Source organism: Nothobranchius furzeri, chromosome 10, assembly GCF_043380555.1.
Source record: "Nothobranchius furzeri strain GRZ-AD chromosome 10, NfurGRZ-RIMD1, whole genome shotgun sequence".
In the NCBI taxonomy this organism is placed as follows: domain Eukaryota; kingdom Metazoa; phylum Chordata; class Actinopteri; order Cyprinodontiformes; family Nothobranchiidae; genus Nothobranchius; species Nothobranchius furzeri.
Window position 1 is genome coordinate 66,517,102 of NC_091750.1, and position 27,181 is coordinate 66,544,282.

General features: G+C 43.8%; 1 protein-coding gene across 3 annotated transcripts in view; it reads left to right on the forward strand.

Annotated features, from left to right (window-relative positions):
* mtmr4 (myotubularin related protein 4) overlaps positions 1-27,181 on the forward strand; it is a 109,082-nt gene that overhangs the window by 31,230 nt on the left and 50,671 nt on the right. For 2 of the 3 annotated variants that reach the window (XM_070555921.1, XM_015961800.3), the window contains exon 2: positions 24,227-24,331. In XM_070555921.1, the coding sequence (XP_070412022.1) occupies positions 24,329-24,331 (3 nt within the window). In that variant the 5' untranslated portion in view covers positions 24,227-24,328. Of the gene's footprint in view, positions 1-23,020; positions 23,259-24,226; positions 24,332-27,181 lie in introns of those variants that run through there. The other variant, XM_070555922.1, reaches the window with a different exon arrangement.

A 27,181-nucleotide genomic window follows, 5' to 3' on the forward strand; every position in this document is an offset into this window, starting at 1 on the left:
ACGAAATGGTAGGCAAACGTAAGGCCACGTCGGTACGCCTGACTTCGCCGCGCCGCCACAGCCCCGCCTTCTGGAGAAAACTCCCATAAAGTGACGCCAAGCAACCCCAACTTGTCTTCAGTTTCCTGCTAGAAATATGGGGTGATTAGTTGAAAGGGCGAATTTTGGACAATTTCCCAGTAAAACTTGACCTTTTAAGGCGTGAGGGGGCGGGGCTTATGTGACATCATCAATCAACCATTCATTTGTCTTCGGGGGGCGATGACGATTGTCCATAGAAAATTACTTTAACTGTAATTCTTTCATTTATGAAATTATAGCAATTTGAATTTTTTTGGCGAGTGCTCGAACTTTGAGGCCTGGCCCCGCCTCTTCAGTATTTACGAAAAGTCAGTTTTATTTTCTCATTTGATTCGTCCATCGCTTCTGTTCGATCGCACATTATTTTTGAGACAATCGTGCGAAAAATGACCAAACTGTTTAACCAAATATAGAGCCTAGAAATGGCCAAAATGGGGTAAAAATGGCCACTTTAGTCCAAAATGGCCGACTTCCTGTTTGATATTGACCATGGGTGCAAGAGGCTTTTCTGTGCGTATTGTTGAATTCTACAGGTGTACCAAATTTTATCACTCTACTATGAAAAAAGGTCAATGCGGAGGGGTATTTTTAATTTTCCAGGGGGCGCTGTTGAAACACTTTTATACCAACTTTCACATTGCCAGTGAAATACGTAAATTTCACGCACTTTCTATATTGGGCCAGAATTTGGTGAGTTTTTGGATATGCTAAGACCCCCTAAAGGCCGTCCAAAGACGCGGAAGAAAAAAAAAGAAAAATTAAAGCTGCAAGCAGCGTCGTTCGGCCCTCGCAGCTCCGCGCCGCTCCGGTCTGGACGGCAGCCCGGGGCACCAGTGCACGTCTGACAGAACAGAAACGTCAACCACCCCGACACCAGAAACCGCGAATGGCCTCCTAGTCTGCACCTCACCCTGACTCAGCATCCCCTCTGAGCTCACCATTAAATTGAATATTAAGATTACGGCGTTACGCCAGAATTCGCCATGGCATCAAAGCCCCTCCCTTTCTGGAAAGCTATCAGATCTGAATGGTCATTACAGCATCATGAAGACAGTGCATGACCTTAGGGTCATGTTGACTAAATTAGAGGGGACAAATATGGGCATTTCAGCATAAAAAATAAATTCCTGTAGTCAGGGGGCGGGGCTTAGGTGATGTCAGCTGTCCACATTGTCATTGTTTACAGATATGGTCAATGATCACACAGACAAAGTTCGAAAAAGATCTGATCATGCACATGGGAGTTATTAAGTCAAGTAAAGTAATGGCGAAAGGTCAACGTTTGAGGCTTAGCCACGCCCACACCTTTCAACTTTTGAAAAATCCGACGGTTGAATTTTTTCCCCTATGTCTTAAGAGTGTATTGCAGAAGTTTGAAGGTGATTGGTGAAAAGGGCGACGGAGCATCACTCTCCAAACAATGTGTGCGAAAACCACTAAATCACGTACTTGCACCAAAATGGCCGACTTCCTGTGCGACTTTACGCTTGGCTCCAAGAGACTTTTTTGTAGGTCCTGAGACCCCACATTAGTGTACCAAATTTCGTAATCCTCAGTCAAAGCATGGCTTGGGGCTGAAAGTTTTAATGGCTCTAGGGGGCGCTATTTAAGAATATAGGCCACGCCCACAAACTTCAGCTGTCTATTTCTCTTGGAGCTCAGACTAGGATCACTCACCAGAAGTTTCGTAGCAATATCACGATAACTGAAGAAATGAGACAAACGTATTTCCATGGCGTGATGGCGATTTTCGCCATGGTCCCAAAGCCCCGCCTTTTTTCAAAACCTGCCAGTACTGGAGACCAAGTAACCTCAACTTGTCTACTGCTGTTTGCCACAGAATCCTGGTGATTGGGTAAAAGGAGTCCAGTAGGGAGCTGTGAAAAAAAGAGTAGCGTGGCGACAGGTCAAAGTTTGAGGCTTAGCCACGCCCACACCTTTCAACTTTTGAAAAATCCGACGGTTAAATTTTTTCCCCTATGTCTTAAGGGTATATAGCAGAAGTTTGAAGGAGATTGGTGAAAAGGGCGACGGAGCATCACTCTCCAAACAACGTGTGCGAAAACCACTAAATCGCGTACTTGATCCAAAATGGCCGACTTCCTGTGCGACTTTGAACTTGACTCCAAGAGACTTTTTTGTAGGTCCTGAGACACCACATTAGTGTACCAAATTTCGTAATCCTCAGTCAAAGCATGGCTTGGGGCTAATAGTTTAAATGGTCCTAGGGGGCGCTATTTCAAAACATAGGCCACGCCCACAAAATTCAGCTGTCTATTTCTCTTGGAGCTCAGACTAGGATCACTCACCAGAAGTTTCGTAGCAATATCACGATAACTGAAGAAATGAGAGACAAACGTATTTCCATGGCGTGATGGCGATTTTCGCCATGGTCCCAAAGCCCCGCCTTTTTTCAAAACCTGCCAGTACTGGAGACCAAGTAACCTCAACTTGTCTACTGCTGTTTGCCACAGAATCCTGGTGATTGGGTAAAAGGAGTCCAGTAGGGAGCTGTGAAAAAAAGAGTAGCGTGGCGACAGGTCAAAGTTTGAGGCTTAGCCACGCCCACACCTTTCAACTTTTGAAAAATCCGACGGTTGAATTTTTTCCCCTATGTCTTAAGGGTATATAGCAGAAGTTTGAAGGAGATTGGTGAAAAGGGCGACGGAGCATCACTCTCCAAACAACGTGTGCGAAAACCACTAAATCGCGTACTTGATCCAAAATGGCCGACTTCCTGTGCGACTTTGAACTTGACTCCAAGAGACTTTTTTGTAGGTCCTGAGACACCACATTAGTGTACCAAATTTCGTAATCCTCAGTCAAAGCATGGCTTGGGGCTAATAGTTTTAATGGTCCTAGGGGGCGCTATTTCAGAAAATAGGCCACGCCCACCAGATGTTCACATCAGATCTTTTGGGGGGCCGGACTAGGATCACTCACAAGAAGTTTCGTGACGATATCTTTGGAAATGACGAAATGGGAGGCAAACGTAAGGCCAAGGCGGTACGCCTGAATTCGCCGCGCCACCACAGCCCCGCCCTCTGCCGAAAACTCCCATAAAGTGACGCCAAGCAACCCCCACTTGTCTTGAGTTACCAGCTACAAATTTGTGGTGATTAAGTGAAATGGGGCAATTTGGGACCTTTCACAGTAAAACTTGATCTTTTTGGTCCTGAGGGGGCGGGGCTTGTGTGATGTCATCATCCGACCTTTCAATTTACTTTGTGGGTGGATGACGAATGACCACAGAAAGTTTGGTAACTCTATTCCATTCAGTTATGAAGTTATAGCAATTTAAATATTTTTGGCGAGTAGTCAAACTTCGAGGCCTGGCTCCGCCCCTTCAACATATACGAAAACTCAGAATCCTTATCTCATTTTGTTCGCCCATCCCTTCTGAGCAATTTTACACAATTTTTGAGACGATCGTGCGAAAAATGATCGAGCAATCCAATCAGAAACGGACCCTAAAAACGGCAAAAACGGCAAAAAATCGCCATTTCAACCCAAAATGGCCGACTTCCTGTTTGATATTGACCATGGTTGCAAGAGACTTTTCTGTGCGGACTGTTGAGTACTACAAGTGTACCAAATTTCATAACTGTACGATAAACTAAGCTTTATGGAGAGGGTTTTTTTTCACTTTGTAGGGGGCGCTGTTCAGCCATTTTCTTTGCGATTTTTTTGGGACCTTTAAAATATCAAATTTTTCACCAGGCCTGACAAGTGTGCAAAATATTGTGAGTTTTGGGGTATGTTAAGGTCCCCAAAAAGCTGTTCAAAGGGGGCACGGAATAACAAAAAATAATAATAATTAAAGCTGCAAGCAGCGTCGTTCGGCCCTCGCAGCGAAGCTGCTCGCCCTCCTTCCGCACCCCCTCCGCTCAATCCCCGACACTTTCCAAACCCAGCTCCGCGCCGCTCCGTCCTGGCCGGCAGCCGTGGGCACCAGGGCACGTCTGGCAGAACAGAAAGTCAACCACCCCGACACCAGAAACCTTGAACGGCCTCCTCGTCCACACCTCACCCTGACTCAGCATGCCCTCTGAGCCCAGCATTACACGTCTCACCACTAGGAGATACTCTATCTGTACCACACTAATGATGTGATGTTCAGTCTCGGGCAAATCGGAGGCTGTTTGTGGAAGTTACAGTCAAACGTAAGGTCACAGCGTCACGCCAGAAATCGCCATGGCATCAAAGCCCCTCCCTTTCTGAAAAGCTATCAGATCTGAATGGTCATTACAACATCATGAAGACAGTGCATGACCTTAGTGTCATGTTCACTAATTTAGAGGGGACAAATATGGGCATTTCACCATAAAACAGTAGACTTCCTGTAGTCAGGGGGCGGGGCTTAGGTGATGTCAGCTGTCCACATAGTCACTGTCTTCAGATGTGGTCAGTGATCACACAGACAATGTTTGAAATTGATCTGATCATGCACATGGGAGTTATTAAGTCAAGTAAAGTAATGGCGAAAGGTCAAAGTTTGAGGCTTAGCCACGCCCACACCTTTCAACTTTTGAAAAATCCGACGGTTGAATTTTTTCCCCTACGTCGTAAGAGTATACAGCAGAAGTTTGAAAGTGATTGGTGAAAAGGGCGACGGAGCATCACTCTCCAAACAACGTGTGCGAAAACCACTAAATCGCGTACTTGGACCAAAATGGCCGACTTCCTGTGCGACTTTGTCCTTGGCTCCAAGAGACTTTTTTGTAGGTCCTGAGACACCACATTAGTGTACCAAATTTCGTAATCCTCAGTCAAAGCATGGCTTGGGGCTATTAGTTTAAATGGTCCTAGGGGGCGCTATTTAAGAGAATAGGCCACGCCCACAAACTTCAGCTGTCTATTTCTCTTGGGGGTCAGACTAGGATCACTCACCAGAAGTTTCGTAGCGATATCACGATAACTGAAGAAATGAGAGGCAAACGTATTTCCATGGCGTGATGGCGATTTTCGCCATGCTCCCAAAGCCCCGCCTTTTTTCAAAACCTGCCAGTACTGGAGACTAAGTAACCTCAAGTTGTCTACTGCTGTTTCCCACAGAATCCTGGTGATTGGGTAAAAGGAGTCCAGTAGGGAGCTGTGAAAAAAAGAGTGGCGTGGCGACAGGTCAAAGTTTGAGGCTTAGCCACGCCCACACCTTTCAACTTTTGAAAAATCCGACGGTTGAATTTTTTCCCCTATGTCTTAAGAGTATATAGCAGAAGTTTGAAGGAGATTGGTGAAAAGGGCGACGGAGCATCACTCTCCAAACAACGTGTGCGAAAACCACTAAATCGCGTACTTGGACCAAAATGGCCGACTTCCTGTGCGACTTTGCACTTGGCTCCAAGAGACTTTTTTGTAGGTCCTGAGACACCACATTAGTGTACAAAATTTCGCAATCCTCAGTCAAAGCTTGGCTTGGGGCTATTAGTTTAAATGGTCCTAGGGGGCGCTATTTAAGAGAATAGGCCACGCCCACAAACTTCAGCTGTCTATTTCTCTTGGGGGTCAGACTAGGATCACTCACCAGAAGTGTCGGAGCGATATCACGATAACTGAAGAAATGAGAGGCAAACGTATTTCCATGGCGTGATGGCGATTTTCGCCATGCTCCCAAAGCCCCGCCTTTTTTCAAAACCTGCCAGTACTGGAGACCAAGTAACCTCAAGTTGTCTACTGCTGTTTCCCACAGAATCCTGGTGATTGGGTAAAAGGAGTCCAGTAGGGAGCTGTGAAAAAAAGAGTGGCGTGGCGGCAGGTCAAAGTTTGAGGCTTAGCCACGCCCACACCTTTCAACTTTTGAAAAATCCGACGGTTGAATTTTTTTCCCTATGTCTTACGAGTACATAGCAGAAGTTTGAAGGAGAATGGTGAAAAGGGCGACGGAGCATCACTCTCCAAACAACGTGTGCGAAAACCACTAAATCGCGTACTTGGACCAAAATGGCCGACTTCCTGTGCGACTTTGCACTAGGCTCCAAGAGACTTTTTTGTAGGTCCTGAGACACCACATTAGTGTACCAAATTTCGTAATCCTCAGTCAAAGCATGGCTTGGGGCTGACAGTTTTAATGGTCCTAGGGGGCGCTATTTCAGAAAATAGGCCACGCCCACCGGATGTTGACATCAGATTGTTTGAGGGGCCAGACTAGGATTACTCACAAAAAGTTTCGTGACGATATCTTTAGAAATGACGAAATGGGAGGCAAACGTAAGGCCACGGCGGTACGTCTGACTTCGCCGCGCCGCCACAGCCCCGCCCTCTGCCGAAAACTCCCATAAAGTGACGCCAAGCAACCCCCACTTGTCTTGAGTTACCAGCTACAAATTTGTGGTGATTAAGTGAAATGGGGCAATTTGGGACCTTTCACAGTAAAACTTGACCTTTTTGGTCCTGAGCGGGCGGGGCTTGTGTGATGTCATCATCCAACCATTCATATTACTTTGTGGGTGGATGATGAATGACCACAGAAAGTTTGGTAACTTTATTCTATTCAGTTATGAAGTTATAGCAATTTAAAAAAAATTGGCGAGTAGTCAAACTTCAAGGCCTGGCCCCGCCCCTTCAACATATACGAAAACTCAGAATCCTCATCTCATTTTGTTTGCCCATCCCTTCTGAGCATTTTTACACAATTTTTGAGACGATCGTGCGAAAAATGATCGAGCAATCCAATCAGAAACGGACCCTAAAAACTGCAAAAACGGCTAAAAATCGCCATTTCAACCCAAAATGGCCGACTTCCTGTTTGATATTGACCATGCTTGCAAGAGACTTTTCTGTGCGGACTGTTGAGTACTACAAGTGTACCAAATTTCATAACTGTACGATAAACTAAGCTTTATGGAGAGGGTTTTTTTTCACATTGTAGGGGGCGCTGTTCAGCCATTTTCTTTGCGATTTTTTTGGGACCTTTAAAATATCAAATTTTTCACCAGGCCTGACAAGTTTGCAAAATATTGTGAGTTTTGGGGTATGTTAAGGTCCCCAAAAAGCCATTCAAAGGGGGCACGGAATAACAAAAAAAGAAAGAATAATAATCGGAGCAAAAACAAGAGGCCTTCGCAGCGCTTTCGCTGCTCGGGCCTAATTAAAGCTGCAAGCAGCGTCGTTCGGCCCTCGCAGCTCCGCGCCGCTCCGGTCTGCCGTCGCACCAGTGCACGTCTGACAGAACAGAAACGTCAACCACCCCGACACCAGAAACCGCGAATGGCCTCCTAGTCTGCACCTCACCCTGACTCAGCATCCCCTCTGAGCTCACCATTAAATTGAATATTAAGATTACGGCGTTACGCCAGAATTCGCCATGGCATCAAAGCCCCTCCCTTTCTGGAAAGCTATCAGATCTGAATGGTCATTACAGCATCATGAAGACAGTGCATGACCTTAGGGTCATGTTGACTAAATTAGAGGGGACAAATATGGGCATTTCAGCATAAAAAATAAATTCCTGTAGTCAGGGGGCGGGGCTTAGGTGATGTCAGCTGTCCACATTGTCATTGTTTACAGATATGGTCAATGATCACACAGACAAAGTTCGAAAAAGATCTGATCATGCACATGGGAGTTATTAAGTCAAGTAAAGTAATGGCGAAAGGTCAACGTTTGAGGCTTAGCCACGCCCACACCTTTCAACTTTTGAAAAATCCGACGGTTGAATTTTTTCCCCTATGTCTTAAGAGTGTATTGCAGAAGTTTGAAGGTGATTGGTGAAAAGGGCGACGGAGCATCACTCTCCAAACAATGTGTGCGAAAACCACTAAATCACGTACTTGCACCAAAATGGCCGACTTCCTGTGCGACTTTACGCTTGGCTCCAAGAGACTTTTTTGTAGGTCCTGAGACCCCACATTAGTGTACCAAATTTCGTAATCCTCAGTCAAAGCATGGCTTGGGGCTGAAAGTTTTAATGGCTCTAGGGGGCGCTATTTAAGAATATAGGCCACGCCCACAAACTTCAGCTGTCTATTTCTCTTGGAGCTCAGACTAGGATCACTCACCAGAAGTTTCGTAGCAATATCACGATAACTGAAGAAATGAGACAAACGTATTTCCATGGCGTGATGGCGATTTTCGCCATGGTCCCAAAGCCCCGCCTTTTTTCAAAACCTGCCAGTACTGGAGACCAAGTAACCTCAACTTGTCTACTGCTGTTTGCCACAGAATCCTGGTGATTGGGTAAAAGGAGTCCAGTAGGGAGCTGTGAAAAAAAGAGTAGCGTGGCGACAGGTCAAAGTTTGAGGCTTAGCCACGCCCACACCTTTCAACTTTTGAAAAATCCGACGGTTAAATTTTTTCCCCTATGTCTTAAGGGTATATAGCAGAAGTTTGAAGGAGATTGGTGAAAAGGGCGACGGAGCATCACTCTCCAAACAACGTGTGCGAAAACCACTAAATCGCGTACTTGATCCAAAATGGCCGACTTCCTGTGCGACTTTGAACTTGACTCCAAGAGACTTTTTTGTAGGTCCTGAGACACCACATTAGTGTACCAAATTTCGTAATCCTCAGTCAAAGCATGGCTTGGGGCTAATAGTTTAAATGGTCCTAGGGGGCGCTATTTCAAAACATAGGCCACGCCCACAAAATTCAGCTGTCTATTTCTCTTGGAGCTCAGACTAGGATCACTCACCAGAAGTTTCGTAGCAATATCACGATAACTGAAGAAATGAGAGACAAACGTATTTCCATGGCGTGATGGCGATTTTCGCCATGGTCCCAAAGCCCCGCCTTTTTTCAAAACCTGCCAGTACTGGAGACCAAGTAACCTCAACTTGTCTACTGCTGTTTGCCACAGAATCCTGGTGATTGGGTAAAAGGAGTCCAGTAGGGAGCTGTGAAAAAAAGAGTAGCGTGGCGACAGGTCAAAGTTTGAGGCTTAGCCACGCCCACACCTTTCAACTTTTGAAAAATCCGACGGTTGAATTTTTTCCCCTATGTCTTAAGGGTATATAGCAGAAGTTTGAAGGAGATTGGTGAAAAGGGCGACGGAGCATCACTCTCCAAACAACGTGTGCGAAAACCACTAAATCGCGTACTTGATCCAAAATGGCCGACTTCCTGTGCGACTTTGAACTTGACTCCAAGAGACTTTTTTGTAGGTCCTGAGACACCACATTAGTGTACCAAATTTCGTAATCCTCAGTCAAAGCATGGCTTGGGGCTAATAGTTTTAATGGTCCTAGGGGGCGCTATTTCAGAAAATAGGCCACGCCCACCAGATGTTCACATCAGATCTTTTGGGGGGCCGGACTAGGATCACTCACAAGAAGTTTCGTGACGATATCTTTGGAAATGACGAAATGGGAGGCAAACGTAAGGCCAAGGCGGTACGCCTGAATTCGCCGCGCCACCACAGCCCCGCCCTCTGCCGAAAACTCCCATAAAGTGACGCCAAGCAACCCCCACTTGTCTTGAGTTACCAGCTACAAATTTGTGGTGATTAAGTGAAATGGGGCAATTTGGGACCTTTCACAGTAAAACTTGATCTTTTTGGTCCTGAGGGGGCGGGGCTTGTGTGATGTCATCATCCGACCTTTCAATTTACTTTGTGGGTGGATGACGAATGACCACAGAAAGTTTGGTAACTCTATTCCATTCAGTTATGAAGTTATAGCAATTTAAATATTTTTGGCGAGTAGTCAAACTTCGAGGCCTGGCTCCGCCCCTTCAACATATACGAAAACTCAGAATCCTTATCTCATTTTGTTCGCCCATCCCTTCTGAGCAATTTTACACAATTTTTGAGACGATCGTGCGAAAAATGATCGAGCAATCCAATCAGAAACGGACCCTAAAAACGGCAAAAACGGCAAAAAATCGCCATTTCAACCCAAAATGGCCGACTTCCTGTTTGATATTGACCATGGTTGCAAGAGACTTTTCTGTGCGGACTGTTGAGTACTACAAGTGTACCAAATTTCATAACTGTACGATAAACTAAGCTTTATGGAGAGGGGTTTTTTTCACTTTGTAGGGGGCGCTGTTCAGCCATTTTCTTTGCGATTTTTTTGGGACCTTTAAAATATCAAATTTTTCACCAGGCCTGACAAGTGTGCAAAATATTGTGAGTTTTGGGGTATGTTAAGGTCCCCAAAAAGCTGTTCAAAGGGGGCACGGAATAACAAAAAATAATAATAATCAGAGCAAAAACAAGAGGCCTTCGCAGCGCTTTCGCTGCTCGGGCCTAATTAAAGCTGCAAGCAGCGTCGTTCGGCCCTCGCAGCGAAGCTGCTCGCCCTCCTTCCGCACCCCCTCCGCTCCATCCCCGACGCTCTCCAAACCCAGCTCCGTGCTTGTCCATCCTGGCCGGCAGCCGGGGGCACCAGGGCACGTCTGGCAGAACAGAAAGTCAACCACCCCGACACCAGAAACCGTGAACGGCCTCCTCGTCCACACCTCACCCTGATTCAGCATCCCCTCTGAGCCCAGCATTACACGTCTCACCACTTGGAGATACTCTATCTTTACCACACTGGTGATGTGATGTTCAGTCTCTGGCAAATCGGAGGCTGTTTGTGGAAGTTACAGTCAAACGTAAGGTCACAGCGTCACGCCAGAAATCGCCATGGCATCAAATCTCCTCCCTTTCTGAAAAGCTATCAGATCTGAATAGTCATTACAACATCATGAAGACAGTGCATGACCTTAGTGTCATGTTGACTAAATTAGAGGGGACAAATATGGGCATTTCACCATAAAACAGAAGACTTCCTGTAGTCAGGGGGCGGGGCTTAGGTGATGCCAGCTGTCCACATTGTCACTGTCTTCAGATGTGGTCAGTGATCACACGGACAAAGTTTGAAATTGATCTGATCATGCACAAGGGAGTTATTGAGTCAAGTAACGTAATGGCGACTGGTCAAAGTTTGAGGCTTAGCCACGCCCACACCTTTATACTTATTTAAAATCCGACGGTTGAATCTTTTCCTCTATGTCTTAAGAGTATATAGCAAGAGTTTGAAGGTGATCGGTGGAAAGGGCGACGAGACATCATTCTCCTAATAACGTGTGCGAAAACCACTAAATCGAGTACTTGGACCAAAATGGCGGACCTCCTGTGCGACATTGCGCTTGGCTCCAAGAGACTTTTTTGTAGGTCTTGAGACACTACATTAGTGTGCCAAATTTCGTGATCCTCAGTCAAAGCACGGCTTGGGGCTGACAGTTTTAATGGTCCTAGGGGGCACTATTTCAGAAAATAGGCCACGCCCACAAACTTCAGCTGTCCAATTCTATTAGGGGTCAGAGTAGGATCACTCATCAGAAATTGTGTGGCGATGTCACAATGATTGAAGAAATGAGAGACAAACGTATTTCCATGGCGTGATGGCGAATTTCGCCATGCTCACAAAGCCCCGCCTTTATTCGAAACCTGCCAGTACTATAGACCAAGTGACCTCAACTTGTCTGCTGCTATTTGCCAGTGATTGCTGGTGATTGGTTAAAAGGAGTCCAATAGGGAGCTGTGAAAAAAAGAGTGGCGTGGCGACAGGTCAAAGTTTGAGGCTTAGCCACGCCCACACCTTTATACTTATTTAAAATCCGTAGGTTGAATTTTTTCCCCTTTGTCTTAAGAGTCTATAGCAGAAGTTTGAAGTTGATTGGTGAAAAGGGCAATGGTGTAACACTCTCCAAACAACGTGTGCGAAAACCACTAAATCGACTACTTGGACCAAAATGGCCGACTTCCTGTGCGACTTTGCACTTGGCTCCAAGAGACTTTTTTGTAGGACCGGAGACACCACATTAGTGTACCAGATTTCGTACTCCTCAGTCAAAGCATGGCTAGGGGCTGACAGTTTTAATGGTCCTAGAGGGCGCCATTTCAGAAAATAGGCCACACCCACAAACTACAGCTGTCCAATTCTATTGGGGGTCAGACTAGGATCACTCACCAGACATTTTGTGGCGATGGCACGATAATTGAAGAAATGAGAGGCAAACGTATTGCCATGGCGTGATGGTGAATTTTGCCATGCTCCCAAAGCCCCGCCTTTTTTCAAAACCTGCCAGTACTGGAGACTAAGTGACCTCAACTTGTCAGCTGCTATTCGCCAGAGATTGCCGGCGATTGGGTAAAAGGAGTCCAATAGGTAGCTGTGAAAAAAAGAGTGGCGTGGTGACAGGTCAAAGTTTGAGGCTTAGCCACGCCCACACCTTTATACTTATTTAAAATCCGACGGTTGAATTTTTTCCTTTATGTCTTAAGAGTCTACAGCAGAAGTTTGAAGGCGATTGGTGAAAAGGGCGATGGAGCATCACTCTCCAAACAACGTGTGCGAAAACCACTAAATCGAGTACTTGGACCAAAATGGCCGACTTCCTGTGCGACTTTGCGCTTGGCTCCAAGAGACTTTTTTGTAGGTCCTGAGACACCACATTATTGTGCCAAATTTCATAATCCTCAGTCAAAGCATGACTTGGGGCTGACAGTTTTAATGGTCCTAGGGGGCGCTGTTTCAGAAAATAGGCCACGCCCACAAACTTCAGCTGTCCAATTCTATTAGGGGTCAGAGTAGGATCACTCATCAGAACTTGTGTGGCGATGTCACAATGACTGAAGAAATGAGAGACAAACGTATTTCCACGTCGTGATGGCGAATTTTGCCATGCTCCCAAAGCCCCGCCTTTATTCGAAACCTGCCAGTACTATAGACCAAGTGACCTCAACTTGTCTGCTGCTATTTGCCACTGTTTGGTGGTGATTGGTTAAAAGGAGTCCAATAGGGAGCTGTGAAAAAAAGAGTGGCGTGGCGACAGGTCAAAGTTTGAGGCTCAGCCACGCCCACACCTTTATACTTATTTAAAATCCGACGGTTGAAATTTTTCATCTATGTCTTAAGAGTATATAGCAGAAGTGTGAAGGCGATTGGTGAAAAGGGCGACGGAGCATCACTCTCCAAACAACGTGTGCGAAAACCACTAAATCGCGCACTTGGACCAAAATGGCCGACTTCCTGTGCGACATTGCACTTGGCTCCAAGAGACTTTTTTGTAGGTCCTGAGACACCACATTAGTGTACCAAATTTCGTAATCCTCAGTCAAAGCATGGCTTGGGGCTGTCAGTTTTAATGGTCCTAGAGGGCGCTATTTCAGAAAATAGACCACGCCCACCAGAATTTCACATCAGATCTTTTGGGGGGCCAGACTAGGATCACTCACAAGAAGTTTCGTGGCAATATCTCTAGAAATGACGAAATGGGAGGCAAACGTAAGGCCTAAGCGGTACGCCTGACTTCGCCGCGCCGCCACAGCCCCGCCTTCTGGAGAAAACTCCCATAAAGTGATGCCAAGCAACCCCAACTTGTCTTCAGTTACCCGCTACAAATTTGGGGTGATTATTGGAAAGGGCGAATTTTGGAAAATTTCCCAGTAAAACTTGACCTTTTAAGTCCTGAGGGGGCGGGGCTTATGTGACATCATCAATCGACCATTCATTTGTCTCCGGAGGGCGACGACGATTGTCCATAGACCATTTCTTTAACTGTAATTCTTTCATTTATGAATCTATAGCAATTTGAATTTTTTTGGCGAGTGCTCGAACTTTGAGGCCTGGTCCCGCCCCTTCAGTATTTACGAAAAGTCAATTTTATTGTCTCATTTTAATCGTCCATCGCTTCTGTTCGATCGCACACTATTTTTGAGACGATCGTGCGAAAAATGACCAAACTGTTCAACCAAATATAGACCCTAGAAATGGCCAAAACAGGGTCAAAATGGCCACTTTAGTCCAAAATGGCCGACTTCCTGTTTGATATTGACCATGGGTGCAAGAGGCTTTTCTGTGCGTATTGTTGAGTTCTACAAGTGTACCAAATTTCATCACTCTACTATGAAAAAAGGTCAAAGCGGAGGGGTATTTTTAATTTTCCAGGGGGCGCTGTTGAAACATTTTTTTACCAACTTTGACGTTGCCAGTGAAATACGTAAATTTCACGCACTTTCTATATTGGGCCAGAATTTGGTGACTTTTTGGATATGCTAAGACCCCCTAAAGGCCATCCAAAGACGCGGAAGAAAAAAAAAGAAAGAAAGAAAGAAAGAAAGAAAAAAAAAAATAATAAACGGAGCAGATACAATAGGCCTTCGCAGCTTCACTGCTCGGGCCTAAAAAAGCTGCAAGCAGCGTCGTTCGGCCCTCGCAGCTCCGCGCCGCTCCGGCCTGGCCGGCAGCCCGAGGCACCAGGTTACGTCCGTGGAACAAAAATTTTGACCACCCCGACACCAGAAACAGCTAACGGTCACCTCGTCCGCACCTCACCCTGACTGAGCATCCCCTCTGAGCACACCAAGTTTGGTGCAGTTACGACCTCGTCTGTAGGAGTTATTACAGTTTTAATGTTGTGTAGGGGGTGCTGTGGTGTTATTATACGAATTTCACCAACCATTTGTGTCTCATTGGCTAAAGGGCATGATTGTTGATTGCCATGTTCAGTCTCGTGCAGATGGGAGGCTGTTTGTGGAAGTTACGATCAAACGTAAGGTCATGGCGTCATGCCAGAAATCGCCATGGCATCAAAGCCCCTCCCTATCTGGAAAGCTATCAGATCTGAATGGTCATTGCAACATCATGAAGACAGTGCCTGACCTTAGTGTCATGTTGACTAAATTAGAGAGGACAAATATGGGCATTTCACCATAAAACAATAGACTTCCTGTTGTCAGGGGGCGGGGCTTAGGTGATGTCACCTGTCCACAATGTCCTTGTCTTCAGATGTGGTCAGTAATCACACAGACAAAATTTGATATAGATCTGATCATGCACATGGGAGTTATTAAGTCAAGTAATGTAATGGCGAAAGGTCAAAGTTTGAGGCTTAGCCACGCCCACACCTTTCAACTTTTGAAAAATCCGACGGTTGACTTTTTCCCCCTATGTCTGAAGAGTATATAGCAGAAGATTGAAGGCAATTGGTGAAAAGGACGACGGGGCATCATTCTCCAAGCAATGTGTGCGAAAACCACTAAATTGAGTACTTGGACCAAAATGGCCGACCTGTTTGACTTTGCACTTGGCTCCAAGAGACTTTTTTGTAGGTCATGAAACACTACATTAGTGTACAGAATTTCGTAATCCTCAGTCAAAGCATGGCTTGGGGCTGACAGTTTTAATGGCTCTAGGGGGCGCTAGTTAAGAAAATAGGCCACGCCCACAATCTTCAGGTGGCTATTTCTATTGGTGGTGAGACTAGGATCACTCACCAGAAGTTTCGTAGCGATATCACGATAACTGAAGAAATGAGAGTTAAACGTATTTCCTTGGCGTGATGGCGATTTTTGCCATGATCCCAAAGCCCCGCCTTTTTAAGAAAACCTACCTGTATTGGATACCAAGTAACCTCAACTTGTCTACTGCTACTTGCCAGAGATTCCTGGTGATTGGGTAAAAGGAGTCCAATACGGAGCTGTGAAAACAAGAGTGGCGTGGCGAAAGGTGAAAGTTTGAGGCTTAGCCACGCCCACACCTTTCAACTTTTGAAAAATCCGACGGTTGAATTTTTTCCCCTATGTCTTAACAGTATAAAGCAGAAGTTTGAAGGAGATCGGTGAAAAGGGCGACGGAGCATCACTCTCCAAACAACGTGTGCGAAAACCACTAAATCGCGTACTTGGACCAAAATGGCCGACTTCCTGTGCGACTTTGCACTTGGCTCCAAGAGACTTTTTTGTAGGTCCTGAGACACCACATTAGTGTACCAAATTTCGTAATCCTCAGTCAAAGCATGGCTTGGGGCTGACAGTTTTAATGGTCCTAGGGGGCGCTATTTCAGAAAATTGGCCACGCCCACCGGATGTTCACGTCAGATTTTTTGGGGGGCCAGACTAGGATCACTCACAAGAAGTTTCGTGACGACATCTTTAGAAATAAAGAAATGGGAGGCAAACGAAAGGCCACGGCAGTACGCCTTACTTCGCCGCGCCGCCACAGCCCCGCCCTCTGCCGAAAACTCCCATAAAGTGACGCCAAGCAACCCCCACTTGCCTTGAGTTACCAGCTCCAAATTTGTGGTGATTAAGTGAAATGGGGCAATTTGGGACCTTTCACAGTAAAACTTGACCTTTTTGGTCCTGAGGGGGCGGGGCTTGTGTGATGTCATCAACCGACCATTCAATTTACTTTGTGGGTCGATGACAAATGACCACAGAAAGTTTGGTAACTCTATTCCATTCAATTATGAAGTTATAGCAATTTAAATTTTTTTGGCGAGTAGTCAAACTTTGAGGCCTGGCTCCGCCCCTTCAACATATACGAAAACTCAGAATCCTTATCTCATTTTGTTCGCCCATCCCTTCTGAGCAATTTTACACAATTTTTGAGACGATCGTGCGAAAAATGATCGAGCAATCCAATCAGAGACGGACCCTAAAAACGGCAAAAACGGCAAAAAATCGCCATTTCAACCCAAAATGGCCGACTTCCTGTTTGATATTGACCATGTTTGCAAGAGACTTTTCTGTGCGGACTGTTGAGTACTACAAGTGTACCAAATTTCATAACTGTACGATAAACTAAGCTTTATGGAGAGGGTTTTTTTTCACTTTGTAGGGGGCGCTGTTCAGCCATTTTCTTTGCGATTTTTTTGGGACCTTTAAAATATCAAATTTTTCACCAGGCCTGACAAGTGTGCAAAATATTGTGAGTTTTGGGGTATGTTAAGGTCCCCAAAAAGCTGTTCAAAGGGGGCACGGAATAACAAAAAATAATAATAATCAGAGCAAAAACAAGAGGCCTTCGCAGCGCTTTCGCTGCTCGGGCCTAATCAGAGCAAAAACAAGAGGCCTTCGCAGCGCTTTCGCTGCTCGGGCCTAAAAAAGAAGAAAGAAAGAAAAAAAAGAAACGGAGCAGATACAATAGGCCTTCGCAGCGCTTCGCTGCTCGGGCCTAATTAAAGCTGCAAGCAGCGTCGTTCGGCCCTCGCAGCTCCGCGCCGCTCCGGCCTGGCCGGCAGCCCGGGGCACCAGGGCACGTCTGGCAGAACAGAAACGTCAACCACCCCGACACCAGAAACCGCAAATGGCCTCCTAGTCCGCACCTCACCCTGACTCAGCATCCCCTCTGAGCTCACCATTAAATTGAATTGTAAGGTCACGGCGTCATGCCAGAATTCGCCATGGCATCAAAGCCCCTCCCTTTCTGAAAAGCTAGCAGATCTGAATGGTCATTACAACATCATGAAGACAGTGCATGACCTTAGTGTCATGTTGACTAAATTAGAGGGGACAAATATGGGCATTTCACCATAAAACTAGACTTCCAATAGTCAGGGGGCGGGGCATAGGTGATGTCAGCTGTCCACATTATCATTGTCTTCAGATGTGGTCAGTGATCACACAGACAACGTTTGATATACGATCTGATCATGCACATGGGAGTTAAGTCAAGTAATGTAATGGCGAAAGGTCAAAGTTTGAGGCTTAGCCACGCCCACACCTTGATACTTATTTAAAATCCGACGGTTGAATTTTTTCCCCTTTGTCTTAAGAGCACATAGCAGATGTTTGAAGGTGATCGGTGAAAAGGGCGACGGGGCATCAAGGTCCAAACAACATGTGCGAAAACCACTAAATCAAGTACTTGGACCAAAATGGCCGACCTCCTGTGCGACTTTGCACTTGGCTCCAAGAGACTTTTTTGTAGGTCCTGAGACACTACATTAGTGTACCAAATTTCGTGATCCTCAGTCAAAGCTTGGCTTGGGGCTGACAGTTTTAATGGTCCTAGGGGGCGCTATTTCAGAAAATAGGCCACGCCCACAAACTTCAGCTGTCCAGTTCTATTGGGGGTCAGACTCAGATCACTCACCAGACATTTTGTGGCGATGTTACGATAATTGAAGAAATGAGAGGCAAACGTATTGCCATGGCGTGATGGCAAATTTCGCCATGCTCCCAAAGCCCTGCCTTTTTTCGAAACCTGCCAGTACTGCAGACCAAGTGACCTCAACTTGTCAGCTGCTATTTGCCAGAGATTGCTGTTGATTGGGTAAAAGGAATCCAATAGGGAGCTGTGAAAAAAAGAGTGGCGTGGCGACAGGTCAAAGTTTGAGGCTTAGCCACGCCCACACCTTTATACTTATTTAAAATCCGACGGTTGAAAATTTTCCTTTATGTCTTAAGAGTATATAGCAGAAGCTTGAAGGCGATTGGTGAAAAGGGCGATGGAGCATCACTCTCCAAACAACGTGTGCGAAAACCAGTAAATCGAGTACTTGGACCAAAATGGCTGACTTCCTGTGCAACTTTGCACTTGGCTCCAAGAGACTTTTTTGTAGGTCCTGAGACACCACATTAGTGTACCAAATTTCGAAATCCTCAGTCAAAGCATGGCTTGGGGCTGACAGTTTTAATGGTCCTAGGGGGCGCTATTTCAGAAAATAGGCCACGCCCACCGGATGTTCACATCAAATTTTTTTGGAGGCTGGACTAGGATCACTCACAAGAGGTTTTGTGGCGATATCTCTAGAAATGACGAAATGGTAGGCAAACGTAAGGCCACGTCGGTACGCCTGACTTCGCCGCGCCGCCACAGCCCCGCCTTCTGGAGAAAACTCCCATAAAGTGACGCCAAGCAACCCCAACTTGTCTTCAGTTTCCTGCTAGAAATATGGGGTGATTAGTTGAAAGGGCGAATTTTGGACAATTTCCCAGTAAAACTTGACCTTTTAAGGCGTGAGGGGGCGGGGCTTATGTGACATCATCAATCAACCATTCATTTGTCTTCGGGGGGCGATGACGATTGTCCATAGAAAATTACTTTAACTGTAATTCTTTCATTTATGAAATTATAGCAATTTGAATTTTTTTGGCGAGTGCTCGAACTTTGAGGCCTGGCCCCGCCTCTTCAGTATTTACGAAAAGTCAGTTTTATTTTCTCATTTGATTCGTCCATCGCTTCTGTTCGATCGCACATTATTTTTGAGACAATCGTGCGAAAAATGACCAAACTGTTTAACCAAATATAGAGCCTAGAAATGGCCAAAATGGGGTAAAAATGGCCACTTTAGTCCAAAATGGCCGACTTCCTGTTTGATATTGACCATGGGTGCAAGAGGCTTTTCTGTGCGTATTGTTGAATTCTACAGGTGTACCAAATTTTATCACTCTACTATGAAAAAAGGTCAATGCGGAGGGGTATTTTTAATTTTCCAGGGGGCGCTGTTGAAACACTTTTATACCAACTTTCACATTGCCAGTGAAATACGTAAATTTCACGCACTTTCTATATTGGGCCAGAATTTGGTGAGTTTTTGGATATGCTAAGACCCCCTAAAGGCCGTCCAAAGACGCGGAAGAAAAAAAAAGAAAAAAAAAGAAGAAAAAAAAAAAAAAAAAGAAACGGAGCAGATACAATAGGCCTTCGCAGCGCTTCGCTGCTCGGGCCTAATAATAAACGGAGCAGATACAATAGGCCTTCGCAGCTTCACTGCTCGGGCCTAATAAACGGAGCAGATACAATAGGCCTTCGCAGCGCTTCGCTGCTCGGGCCTAATAAACGGAGCAGATACAATAGGCCTTCGCAGCGCTTCGCTGCTCGGGCCTAATAAAGTACTTGTGTGGCCAACTGCCACCACCACTAGACTGAAGAAGGAACCCAAGGACCCCAACACATTGTTTTTTATGTTTTGAGTTTGTTTTATATTTGAAGTTGAGTAAATATTAAGAGATTTGTTGACTTATTTAATTTATATTGCTCACAGTGAGTGTTCTGTTGTCTTTCACAATCAACGTGCTGCTAAAATGTATATATCGGCCTTAATAGTCTGCTTTAGATATCAACCATCGGCAACAAAATTCTTTAAAAATCTGTAACGGCATCAGCCTTTAAAAAAAAACATCGGTTGGCTCCTAGTTTAGTTTGCATATCTGATTTTATGTTTCACTATGTGCACAAACAGTTGATAAAGGTTTTTTTGGTACTTCCATTTCTGCTAAAAATACAGTGATCAAAAATATAAACGAACACTTGTTTTTAGGGATGGGTACCGAATTCGGTACTTTTTAAGGTACCAACCGAATTCCATAGTACCGACCGAGCACCGATTCACGTCATTTCAAACGGTTCCTCGTTTCGGTACCCGTCCTTCATAACGAGAACTTGCCAAGACAACATGCGCAAGAGCGTTATGTCGTCGCTCGCTGCAAGCCAGTTGTAAACAGAACAGCATGGTAGAAAGAATGCACGCTAAAGCTTGGGTCCACTTCAATAAATGTGATGGGTAACTGGGTGATGATGAAACCAGCGACAACGATCTAAGTGAGACATCCTCATCTTAATCTGCTCCGGTAGGTAAATATAATTAGCTTGATATGTTAGCTTCCATTTCGCTAATGGTGCGTTCGCTTTCTCCTCAGAACTCCGAATTCCCGACTAGAAGAACATGAACGCGCTCTTAAGTTTGGCTTCACTTTACTAAATGCGACAGGTGAAGACGAAACCAGTGACAACGATCTAAGTGTGAGGCATCATCGTTTTAATCTGCTCCAGCAGCTAAATAAACTGTTTAAGATAACGTTAGCTTGTTATGTTAGCTTCCATTGCCACCATTGTGATCAGCTAATGGTGCATTCGCTTTCTCCTCGGAAATTCTAACTTCTCAGTAGGAAAAATCTAATGAAAGGACGGCAAAAGGAATGAAGATATACAGTAAATTTAGTTCACAGTAAAGATGTTTGCTTCAGTTTAATTATCAACTTATAAAACTACAAGGACGATGTTAAAATACAAACAGTTGAATGTTATTTATCGTGATATTTATCAAATATTGTTATATATTGAGAAAAATGTATATTTAAGTATAAGAGAATTAAAAATATTAAACACTCAAAAGTATCAAAAATTGGTACCGTTAAGTACCGGTATTGATTCGTAGGTACCGGGAATTAGTACCGGATTGATTCAAATGTCAAAGTTACCCATCCTTACTTGTTTTTGCTCCTATTTTTCATGAGCTGAGCTCAACTCAATTCACCATCATCAAACTTTATTCTGGGCCTTTAAGGTCCATAATGGGAAGGATAAAACAGTGAACAGTAAAAATAGATAAATTCATAAAAAATAAAGATTAGAGAATTAGAGGGGCATTATGGAAGTTTTGACAGTCAAAACTTATAGAAATAATAAATTTCTTCTTCATACATTCTCCTGCAATGCCCTGGTCCTGTAGAATGAGCCCTGGCATTTTTACTGTGATTGCCTGTTTTTCTGTAAAATCACAAAACGTGGGCTGCTCGGGTCGAGCAGGCTGCTTCATGCGCGTTCACGCTCAGGCATAGCCCGTAGCATTTGCTATCAGTAGCTTTAGCAGCAGAGAAAGGTAGTGCCAACTCAGTGACTTTGTCGCTGTTCCTAACGCCTAGTGATGAACCTAGCTACATTTCTGAGGACCCTTAGCTACTTTCTTCTAGATATTTCCTGCAAATTAGCAACTAAATAGCCATTTTCGTGCCGAACCATTCTTTGAACATTGTTTTAGCTTTAATCAAGGATATAAATATTACAGATGCCAAAGACGTCACTGGTGCTGTAGCTCACCTAGTTAGACGTTGGACTCTCGTGCAGGAGACCTGGGTTCGATTCTGGGTGTGAACATAGTTTGTTTAGAGTTTCTTTTTTACATTATTGGTATTTTTTTACAGTAAGATGCCCAAATTTTTATTTGAGACTCGCTGAACGGCATTGAATTCACAGATAAAAAAAAAAGATGTGGGTTCAAGTTTAATTTTGGAAGTTTTTCAAGCAAGGGAAGGGAATGATCTGAGCATGCAGGAAGACTGACCCATCATAAACCTTTGTCAGCTGTGCTGAAGAGAAAGGTACAGAACCAAATTAATTAATTAATTAGTTCTCCTGTCCTCTGGGCTACACACACACACACACACACGCGGTATTTTTGTTAAGGAGTGTGCACGTACAGCATGCGCGCCTCGTGCACAAGCCTACTATTGAAGCTGCCGTTACGCTTTTGGCCTGAGGGGGCAATCGCGAGCATAAAAATTCAAAACTCCGTAAAGTCCCTTTAAAGCAGTTAAAAAATAGCAGGAAAATAAAACACAATAGGAACAATAATTATCTGAAACATTTTCCATATTCACAACAGACCAATTACACTCAAATATTGTTTACAAATCTGTCTAAATCTGTGTTAGTGAGTGCTTCTTTGCTTAGAAAATCCCTCCCACTTCAAAGGTGTGGCGTATCAAGGTGCTGATTATACAGCATGAAAATTGCACAGGTGTGCCATGGACCAGCCACAATAAAAGGCCACTCTGGATTGTGCTCAGTTTTTTTATTTATTTGGGGGGTGTCAGAAAACCACGGTTCACAGCAGGTCATGCAAATTATATTTATTTTAAACTTTTCAAACAGCTGTCAATTCAACATTGCTCAGACATTTAAAAGAAATATTAAATGCACCAAAATTGTACATTTTGCTGCTGTTGGTGAGATTTGCTATTGTAAATAACCATTGGATTGGTTTTATGGTGTGAAAAGTTTATGAAATGATCTCACAACTTCTATGAAAGTTTGGCAGTAGGAGCTGTTTGAAGATGACAGGACACTTTGGTCATGGCTGCACTTAAACTAGCCAATTGCTTATCAATCTTGCTCAATGTAAACAGTTTTTAGAAGGCTTTTAACAGCAGTTAACTATTTTTAACTTTTACCTAGTAACAAACTGGCTAAAAATATACTTTTATTCTCTGTAGATCTGTTTTCTGCTTAAAAACTTAAAGTTCTTCTGTTTAGGTTAATCAAACGTCTAGATTAGCTTGTTTTCTGAGTCCTTTTTTCTTTCAACAACAAGACTTTAAATGACCCACTCCAAACAAATGTTAGAAACTAACTAGTCATAAAACAGTAATTGCTAGTTGCATGTATGCTGTAATATTTCTGTATGATTGATCAGATATCTATGCCTTCTGATAAACTATTGGCTTGCTGAAGGTGGGTAATAGGTTGCAGTCAGTGCCATGTAGTAACATTTCTTTCATAGAAGTGCAAAGCAAAGTGGGAGGGAACAACGCAAAGGGAGGGGGAGTTCATCATGCTCTGGATTACAACCCGTCCGTGTTTAGGAGACGGCTGCTACTGGGACTTAGCAAAACACAGAGCCTTAATTCAGCTTTTAAAAGTGAAGAAGTTTTAATAAGAAGTTTGTTTCAGCTTTCCGCAGAGGTAAGATGAGTAAACTTTCAAAAGAGGATTTTGTGAGCTGAGTACGTGTTCATTGTATTTTTGTAGAGTGGTGTGCAAAAGGGGGTGTGTCTGGGGTGGAAAACTACGTGGTGAGAAACAAGAAGACAGCCCTTCACAGTCAAAACCTATGCTGTTTCACATTGTCCTTCAGCTTCTTGTTTAGTCTGATCTTTAAACCTCAGGATGTGAAACTGTCCATGTTTTGTCTGATAGCAGCTGAAAAGTTTTATTTTCATTTTAAACGTTAACTGAGCACACTTCTCCCTCCTGACTGAGCTTATAAAGTCACAAGAAGAAAGAATGATCAGTGTTTAGTTTTAGATGAACACCTTAAAGCCAATTTATGATCATTTTGGTGACACTGATTTTAGAAACTTATTTATCATTACAGTGTTAAGATCTTGATCTAACCCTAACCCTGACTTTTTAAAAATATTTTTATATAAGTGTGGAGAAAAGCTATCCTGAATGTTGTGTCTGCTGGTAATCTGATGGGGAATGTTGAGTTGGCATTTCCTATGAATCGGGGAGTCTCCAGTTAAGTCAGCTGATCTGTTCTAGTGTCACTATAGTTGTGTCAGAGTACACGGCTGACACGTTCCTGCATGTCTGCTTGCAGCGCTGCATGTGTGCTGCTGTGTTTTTACTCTGCCTTGACCTCATTTACTGAGAACAGTCTGTGTTCAGGCACCCAGTTAAAGCATCAAAGCTTTATTTCTCACACATTTATAAGAATTTTGTAGTTTTTTTGTTGTTGTTGTTTTTTTCTGTAAAATAAATGCACATTCATTACACTTGGCAGCTTTATTGTTTCAGTTCCAGCTTCCTTTCTGTGTGCTGTACCTTGAACCAAGAAGCTTTGGGATCTAAGCACTTGCTCATACTTCACAGCCGCCCACACTCACAAGTCTGAAGGTAGTGTGTTTTTATTTTTTTTATCTTTACAGGATTTATTGGTGGCACGACAAAGCCCAGGAGACGGGAGGAGAGGGAGGGAGGGATCTGAAGAGGAGCTCCCAGCGTCACTGTCTACACCAGGGGCTGGCAGCATGGTGAGCCAATCGAACGATGAGGAGGGGATTTTTATGTTAATACAAACTCTGCTGGACATATCTGATTCATTTTTCTTCTACATACTTCCTAGAAAATGAAACTGCAAGTTAAAACATTCATTTAATAGTAAAATAACAAAGTGCCACTGCAAGTCTAAACTAGGTGCAAAGAGTTGCATGCAAATTTAAAATAAGGCGCTTATTACATTAGTGATGGGAATTATGGCTCTTTTTAGAGAGCCGGTTCTTTTGGCTCAGCTCACCAAAAAGAGCCGGCTCCCAAGTGGCTCCTCAGATTTTCTGTTGCGTAAAGTACATTTATAACCAAAATAATGCAAAACTATATGTAAAATGATTTACTGCTGTAGAAAAATGCAATATATCAAATATTTATCATTTATAAGGATTTAATAACTGAGCACTTAAAGAAATTTTCACTTTCTGACTGCTGGCGTTCATTTTCTCACCGTCTTCGTCGCACTCTCCTCTCTCGCTTGCCTTTTTCCTCCTCATTCCCTCTTTTCTCCCTCCACCCGCATGTGCTCTGCTGTGTGTCTGAGTCTGATCCTCCTCTTCCACGCCCCTACTGCTCTGTGTGTGGACAGTCTGGACACGCAGTCACACATGTTGACCAATCGCCTGTAGCTTTCACCAAAGCAAGAGGGGAGGGGAGGGGACGGCTCCCAATGACAGCCGGCTCCCCTCGTTCACTTCAAAGAGCCGGCTCCTAGAGCCGGTTTGTTCACGACCGACACATCACTATATTACATATTATTCAAACATAACATTAGCTCAATCTTCTTTGAATATAGCTTTATTGTGGAATAATAATTACTGATGATATAATTATTGCTTCACCAGCGGCTTCTCATTCCTTAAGGTTCCTGCCCGCTCTGCAGGGGATGCCTCTTGAATTGTTGAATACTAGTTTAGAATATGATCCTGGATCAGTTGGTGCCTTTTAATGAGGCTGAACTCCCGTTTATATGAAGAAACTAAAATATCAAATGTGAAATGTATCAGCAATAACTGCTCCCTAGGAAGATGTGAATGTTCAAGGATATATTAAAATAAATTAGCAGCATTGAATCACAGAAGACCAAGCCTGTTGTCTGCTACTAGACTTAACTACCGTCCTTCAAGTGAAGGACATTGGTCATTTTTACAAAATTCAGATACAATGTGTTATTTTTATGTGAAAATGTTCATGGTAATATAATTTTAGTTTAAACTTACTGCCCTTCTTTCATTTCAAGTTGGATAAATCAACTTTCAGTTTTACCTTAATCTAATCAGCATACCAAATATGTGTTTGACTGCATTTTCAGAGCTTTGAAAACATTCACTTGCATAATGCACTTCTCAGACTATGAATTCCAATACATATTATATTATTACAGTTTAGCATAAGTTATAAGTGAGATCTTATTCGATGTGCATTTAGGAAATAGCTCCTTAGCGCTGAGATATTTGTAAGAATTCTGAGCAGCTGAAGGTCTGTTTGGACGATATTTCTCAATCTTTAGTCTGAGACATTTTATTTGAAAAGAGAAGTGGTGAACACGCTAGTCTATCTAGTTCCTTTGAAACTAAAAGACAGATTTTATAGAACAGGAAGTGTAACAGGAGGCTAAGGGTGTGTCCGAATCCACAGGAAGGATTCTTATGAGTACAGGTCCTCGCCGGTCTGTTAAGACCGCTGAAACCGGAAGTCAGCGGCTCTGAATTCGGACAGTCTAGCCTTCACCTCTACGGTGGCCCGTAGGTCCCGTCACAGCCGTGGCGGCAGCTACACGCAAAGGAAAAATGCTAAAGCTAGTGAAAATGGAGCAGGAATATTAAGGAGCTACAGCAGCTTCACGTCCATCAGCAGCGTTTGTTCACAACCGTTTTCAGGTAAAGTAACTTTGTTTACTCTAGAAGCTTTCAGGACTTAAGTGTTAACTTTAGATGGTTTCATGTATGTTTTAAGCTACAGAATGAACTTGTTAAACATACACAACACATTACTACAGAGTATTAACATGTAGGTAATTAATATAAACCAAATGCATTATAAATGTTGAATGCAGTAGGATGTTTTCTAATGTAAATTGGACCGTAGAACTTATTTTGCATCAAATGAGGGTAAAACGTTTTAAAAAACAGGCTTTTTAATAAAATAGCATGGAACTGTTTTCAATGTGCATTTGTTTATTCAATTTAAGCCTAATAATGATTAGATCTGTCTTAAAAATGTAAATTCTCTGTAGTTTTTATTTAACTATTCCCTGCTGCTTTTCTTTAAACTGAACAGAACCAGTGTACTGCAGGTTATTTGTTTTGTTTCATATTTTTGTATTAAAAAAAACAAACAAACTTTTATTTAATCTATTACAGGTCAGCATGCACTGTGCTGAACATCTGCATCGGTGCTGGTGAAGTTGTGGGTCTGGAGGATGAGCCTGAGGAAGATGTGTGTGGAGGAGGTCAGTGGTGCTCTGTCCTGGAGGAGGTACCAGCAAACCACCACTACTGTTAACAGGCAAGTCATTCAGAGATGTAACAGCCGTCGTCTGAGCCAGCCCAGCGGTCCCTGTAGATGGACGATGGAGTGGACAGTGAGAGGAAGCGTCCCAAAGCTCTCTCTGCAGACCGTCCTGTATGATGTTCCTCTGGCCAGAAACGTCCAGCCACGGGTCTGCTCCAGCCCTCCATCCACGTCTGGATCCTCCTGCAGCAGATCCAGCTGCACTGTTAAAGACTTCCTGCTCACTCAGTTTAAATAAATGATCCAGGAAGAGTCACTCAGGTTAATCCTGCTTTAACCATACAAAACTGGTCCATTCTGGTTTCAATATGTAAATAAGT